Source organism: Acanthochromis polyacanthus, chromosome 20, assembly GCF_021347895.1.
Source record: "Acanthochromis polyacanthus isolate Apoly-LR-REF ecotype Palm Island chromosome 20, KAUST_Apoly_ChrSc, whole genome shotgun sequence".
In the NCBI taxonomy this organism is placed as follows: domain Eukaryota; kingdom Metazoa; phylum Chordata; class Actinopteri; family Pomacentridae; genus Acanthochromis; species Acanthochromis polyacanthus.
Genome location: NC_067132.1, coordinates 23,078,390 through 23,084,363, shown reverse-complemented (window position 1 = coordinate 23,084,363; position 5,974 = coordinate 23,078,390). Strand labels below are relative to the sequence as shown.

At 38.2% G+C, this 5,974-nt stretch overlaps 1 protein-coding gene across 4 annotated transcripts; it reads right to left on the bottom strand.

Annotated features, from left to right (window-relative positions):
• On the bottom strand, positions 1-5,481 carry LOC127531358 (uncharacterized). 4 transcript variants are annotated; one of them, XM_051940490.1, is made up of 8 exons: positions 5,026-5,480; positions 4,369-4,487; positions 2,844-2,927; positions 2,324-2,488; positions 1,817-1,913; positions 1,597-1,712; positions 708-828; positions 1-516 (listed from the first exon to the last, which is right to left on the bottom strand). In XM_051940490.1, exons 1-8 carry the CDS (start codon positions 5,234-5,236, stop codon positions 413-415), a joined length of 1,017 nt encoding a protein of 338 aa, XP_051796450.1. In that variant the 5' UTR covers positions 5,237-5,480; the 3' UTR covers positions 1-412. The 4 variants fall into 4 exon arrangements, 3 of the variants coding, with proteins under 3 accessions (XP_051796450.1, XP_051796448.1, XP_051796449.1); XM_051940488.1 differs by having other exon boundaries at positions 708-912; positions 5,026-5,474; XM_051940489.1 differs by having other exon boundaries at positions 708-912; positions 2,324-2,485; positions 5,026-5,474.
• Positions 5,482-5,974: the final 493 nt, after the last annotated feature.

The following is a 5,974-nucleotide window of genomic DNA, read 5'->3' as shown; positions in this document are numbered from 1 at the left end:
TCGAGGTAGAAAAAAGTTTATTTTGAACATGCACGGCATTACAGGGAAAATGTGCATAATAAAGTACATTTAAGTACATCTTTAAAAACATCTTAAACAACATTTTCAAACAGTTTCTCTTCATCGTAACATTTTTATTCAAATTTGGATCATCTGACCCCAGAGAATTCTTTTTAGTCATAGTCTAACAAGTTAACTAAAAAACAATAATAAAAGGAAAAAAGAAAAAGAAACAATAGCTGTGCTAGCACTACCCTGCTAGCTGTGCACCGCAGAGAAGCTAGTAATGACAGGGATGAACATTAAACTGACTTTTGAAACTTTTACATGTGAAACATTGACACAGTTTTTCAAAATGTATGTCCACCAAAAACAAACAAAAACGATTACAAACAGTTACTGATGTTACTGCTTACTGTTTCTTTTTGCTCACAAAATTCTCATTGTTACATTTTCTCCGCATCACTGCCCTCACATCAGACACATTTGTTCCTGGAAATTCAGCAATAACTGTATCTATAAAATAGAAAAGGACAAATAAAATGGTGTTACAAATCATGCTTTTCCAGAGTTATCACATTAGCAAGAAGGGGGCAAACATACATGAGGGCAATTTGAAACATGTTGCTTCTGGCTATGGCCAAGGCAAGGGTAGAGGCATAAAAACAAAATGATAATAAGAAAAAATAGACTTAACCAATACTTACCAACAAGGGCACTCAGCTTTTCCGGATTTAGCTGCTCTTTCGCTGTTCCAGTCGGCCTTGCTTTTCCTGTGAGAGTCGAGGATGCCAAAACGTCCCGCCCAAAGATGAGCACAGCCAAGTCCTGTGTGAACAGGGACATTCTTGTTCGGTTTAGTCTTCGGAAACAGATTTTGCTGACCTGCACCCCCGTGTTGCCCAGGGAAATCTGTGTCCAGGAAATAGAGTTAGTCAATTATTAGAAATGGTATTAGGAATACGTTGCTGGAATGCATTTCTTAAAAGACAGAGCCGAACTATTGAATGCCAAATATTAGTTAAGTTGTAATTTCTGCAAGTGGTCTTCAATGAATTAAAGTATAATTTCTGAACAACTGCATGCTGAAATGGGAAAAACAGTTTCTATCAAATGCAGTACGTGCAAAATGTGGGTCAAGACTACAGAGACAAAACTGCTAACAGTCATGTAGTTTACAACAATTTTGGATGAAATGTTTACTGTAATAACTAGAAAAGCACTCGGAGAGCGCATACCTCCGCCATGTCGTTTGTCTGTCTGTCTGTGTGTGTGTCTGTCTGTCTGTTAACAGCATAACTCAAAAAGTCATGGACAGATTTTCACCAAATTTTTACAGGATGTCCGGAAGAGCACCAGTAAGAATCGATTAGATTTTGGAGGTGATCCGAACCACGGCCATCTCTCAATTGGACAGAATCCGTCCATGACTTTTTGAGTTATGCTATAGACAGACAGACAGACAGACAGACAGACAGACAGACAGACAGACAGACACACACAAACAAACAGACAAACAAACTCCGGTGATTACATAACCTCCTGGCGGAGGTAAAAAGGCAGTATTTACAAAACGTGTATAAATGCAAAACATACCATTTCTGGAGCTGGACTGGAAGAACCAGAACTTCTACTGTCAGTGTCCATGACAGGTGGCACTCTCTTCATGGTTGTAATAAGATCTCTGACACACTTGACTAAGGCTGGTATTTCTGCATTAAGGAAAAAAACACAAGTCACAGATATGAGAGATAAGGCTCCTATCGATACAATTACTGACATAAAAAACATAAGCAATTCTTCTTTGTATGAATACCTTTCAGAGCATCCATCACTTCCTGTTGCATGTCAACACTGGATCTGGGCTGATCCATCAGGACACTCTCCTCTTCACTTTCCCCTTGGCAGAGGTCCTGCATAAATTAAAATGTCAACAATGCTATGTTAGTATGACTCACCTGGAGTGTAGTGTCGTGTTTCTTAAATTTTCTTGCAAGCAAAGGCGGATTATTGTGAAGCCGCTTCACCATGTTAACATGTTTTGAAACATAGATTGTTTAAAAGTGGGAGGGGGCGTAGGTGAATTTCGGGGCTGTGTCACGCAGATTACCGTCCCTCTGGTAAAATTCCCCCTGGGTTTACATTCCTCTTCCTCACGATAACAGCATTTCAGTCAAATTATGTCATTTTCCGTGATATTCCGTGTTATAAAGTAGATTCCGTTTTTATTTCTCAATTCCGCAATTCCATCCGAGAGTCTGTGATCGCGGAAACAATAGGGCCCTAATTCTACTTTTATTTCTTGTGTTTTGTAAATACTTACAGTTGATGCCGAAGCCTGAGGTGGGTCAAATAAGTCCACATTGGTGTCTATGTCTGTATCATCTTCACTTGTCAAGGCGGTGGAGGTTGTTGGATTTCTTCTCAGCAGCGAGGATTTCAGTTGGGAAAGGGCTCTGTCTCTTGCAGCCTTTGTCATCTTCGGCTTCTTAAACAAAGGGCAGAAAAAGTAAAATGTTAAACTGCAAAGGCAAGAGAGGGGTAAATATCCATCTTTGTAGATGTTTGTAGAATCAATCACCTACTGTACAGCTTATTAAGGTATTGTCAGACCATATTTCACCAGAGGAACAGTACTCACAATTTTATCTTTTCATATCATAGAATTTGTCGTGTGTTGTAGTAGTTTTTGTACTTACTAAACAGTCAGTATTTCAAAACTAACACAGCTGGAGTGCCACCATCCACTTCTGCAACTGCACTGCTGTCAAACCTAAACCCACTTACAATGAAAAATACATCTTATCCTCCCACAATATTCCCTTATTCCCGTAAATACTTACATTTGTTTGAAGAACTTGTGATGGGTCAATCTGTGTTTCATCTTCATCTGAAGTGAGACTGGGAGTTGCAGTAATTCTTTTTTTCTGTACCGAAGAGAAAGAATGTATTACATGACAACAACATATGAACTATACCATAGATGCTTTCTGGTGAAGAGATTTTTTTTAGAAAAACATTTCAACTAAAAAACATCATAGTATTACAGTGTCATAAATTCATTAACGATTTTATGTGTTACAATTAAAAATAATTCAGTGGGTGACATTCACTTCATATCATTTCTCATAAAAAAGATGAGACAAGATATGAAAAACATAACCAACCTACAAATAGGGAGTTCAGTGAATCAAGACTTTGGTAAGTATGATACGAAATGGAGCAGCATTTTGAACGTACAGGTGTTTAAATCTGATGTGAAATGCAAAGAGAGGAGGGAGGGCAAAAGGAAAAAACAATCACTGTGGTAAGTGCTAGTGCAGCAAGAGGTCATTAATAAACATGTAGTGACAAGTGATGAAGCTGTAAACTGTCTTGTCACTGCAACCACTGCTGTGTAAATGTAAACACAGCAGTTAGCTTCATTACTGCTCAGTATATCAAAATATATGTGCACATGTGTGTTAGCAACATATTGTGACTTTTACTAAATAATTGATATATTCTATTTTCATGTTCGACCAGCGTTGCCAACTTGGTGACTTTGTCGCTAGATTTAGCTACTTTTCAGAACCCTTTAGCGATTTTTTTTTTAAAAAGCGACTCGCATCATATCTAGCAACTTTTTGGACAGACCTTAACTACTTTTCTTGAAGGGACTCGCCAGTATTTCTCAGTGAATGAGTGCTAATGTAGCTCTCTGGGTGGACTGTTCAGTGGGTGGGACAGAGCAGCAGCAACACGTTCAGTGGACCAATCAGCAGCCACACAGACGTGGATGAACTGTGAATGTGCATGCCTAAAGACCAATCACTGATCCCCATCATTTTTTATTCTAAATGATTTAACTTAACTATTTGAGTTTGATTTTGTTTTGTCAAAATAGACAGAGTTAACAATAGTGAATTTATTCCAGTGCATGATCATCTTTCTGTTCATGATACTGCAGTTACAGTCGATGCAACAGCCTGTATAAACAGTTTTTTAATATTAAGAGGCAGATTTGGATGCACATTGAGGAGCCTCTTGAAATAAACGCTGGTCAGTCAGTTTAGTTTAACTTAATTTAAAATATATTTTTTTTAAATTTTGTATATATGTAATAAAGTCATGCCATCATATATATGCAAATTAGCACGTGACGTTATCTCGCGACATCCAGGACTTTTCCTGCAGGCTTTAGCTACTTCCCACTGAAAATAGTTGGCAACACTGTTATCGACTTTGTTATAGACAAATTTGAATGCCGTCAGAACTATCTATAAAATTAGTGGTATTGTGGCATCCCTAGTTGCTACACAATAGCCTATAACTATTAATTAAAGTGTGTTTTCTAAAGAAACTACCAACACAAGCAACAAAAATAACCTTTGGTTTGCTTCCATCATGTGTTGTGGTACAAGGTGAGATCCTTGCAACTGCCATGTGCCAGATGTCCTCATCCTGGAGGAAGGCTTCTTTTTTTCCCATCAACTCCTTGTAGTTGTCTGTAACCACAACCATACATCAGACAAACTGTCAAAACCATTGCTCAATATTTTAGATATTTTGTATGTCTCGTGAAATGCACCACAGTCAATCTAAGATTATACACAACAAGTCACTTTAGGTCTTTTTATAAACATAGTTACATAAAATTAAATTACATACAAGGTTAACATTAACATTCATTAGCATGAGCCACTGGCAAATTCTTTATCAAATCATCACTAACAGTAGTGGCTGGCAAGTGCTAGCATAACTAATTTGTACAATTTTTTATTGTTACTTTCTTTACAGTGGGCAATTATTGCTAAACATTCTCCACACAGCACGCTCACAAATGTTCACACAAAATCTCATCTGAAGTTGCACTAAGTTAGCACCATTTACACTAGCATTAGCTGCCGTCTGCCGCTAACACCTAGCTAGCTAGTTAGTTAGCTAGTGCAGCTTGTGAATGATAAGTTTGCCTATTATCTTAGTCATTAGTAGAAAGAATATTTATTCAGAAGATATTTCACACCATGCACGAGCAATACAAACCTCCGAGTAAGAGCAGTTTTGCGGCCACCTTGTTTTTAGGTGCTTTCCTGGTGCCCCAGCACACTTGTATCCATCCTTCTTCACTGGAGAGGTCCGGCCGTTTTAATACCTGAACGAGCTGCTGTCTGTACTGAGGTGTCACAATGTCAGTACTTTCGACGTGAATTGTGTTGTCCCTAAAATAAAACATCCCGAACTTGAACTGCGCCATTGTAACTCAACTGCAACAACGCTTCCCTCAGCATCTACATTCAAGCAGGTTGCATTCGGGGGTAACCAATCAGCGGCAGCACAGCGCCACGAGTACTTCAGGGTCAATTTGAAAAATGTCCGCCACAGGCAAATTTTCAATTTTGACATTGAAAATTGTCTGTCAGACGCAGACTCTACGTTCTTGCAAAAAAAAAAAAAAAAAAAAAAAAAAAAAAGAACAGAAAAAAAAGAGTAATTAAATTTTAAAAAAAAGTCTGTGTGTCCATCTTTGGACACACCTTGCCGCAAGTGTTAGGAACTGGGGCCCTTTGTGGGCCACATCAGCTTTTTCCTTCGAGTCATTTAATGGCACTTTGTTACAGTACTTCCATGGGACAACACGTTCCAGAGCAAATAGTTAAAAGATTTCTTTGCTGGAGGAGTCTAACACAAAAAGCCGAAAAGTACATGGTAGATGCTAATGAAGGGGTGAAATGCATTTTTTCACATCTCCTAAACAGCAATGTATCAAGTTCTAATTCATCTAGCCTGGATGAAAATGTCAGGGTTTTTGGTAATCCCTGTCATCACAAACTGTCAGCATTAGAAAAACTTACTATCAAAGACTTGCTAAGTGTTATAATCGAACACTGTTTGTTATCACCGTTTCATTGTAAAAGGCGTACTGTATCATTCCAGCAGTAACAGAAGTCTAAAAAAAGGATCAACTCAACAGTGGAGTTACAGGATGGAAAAT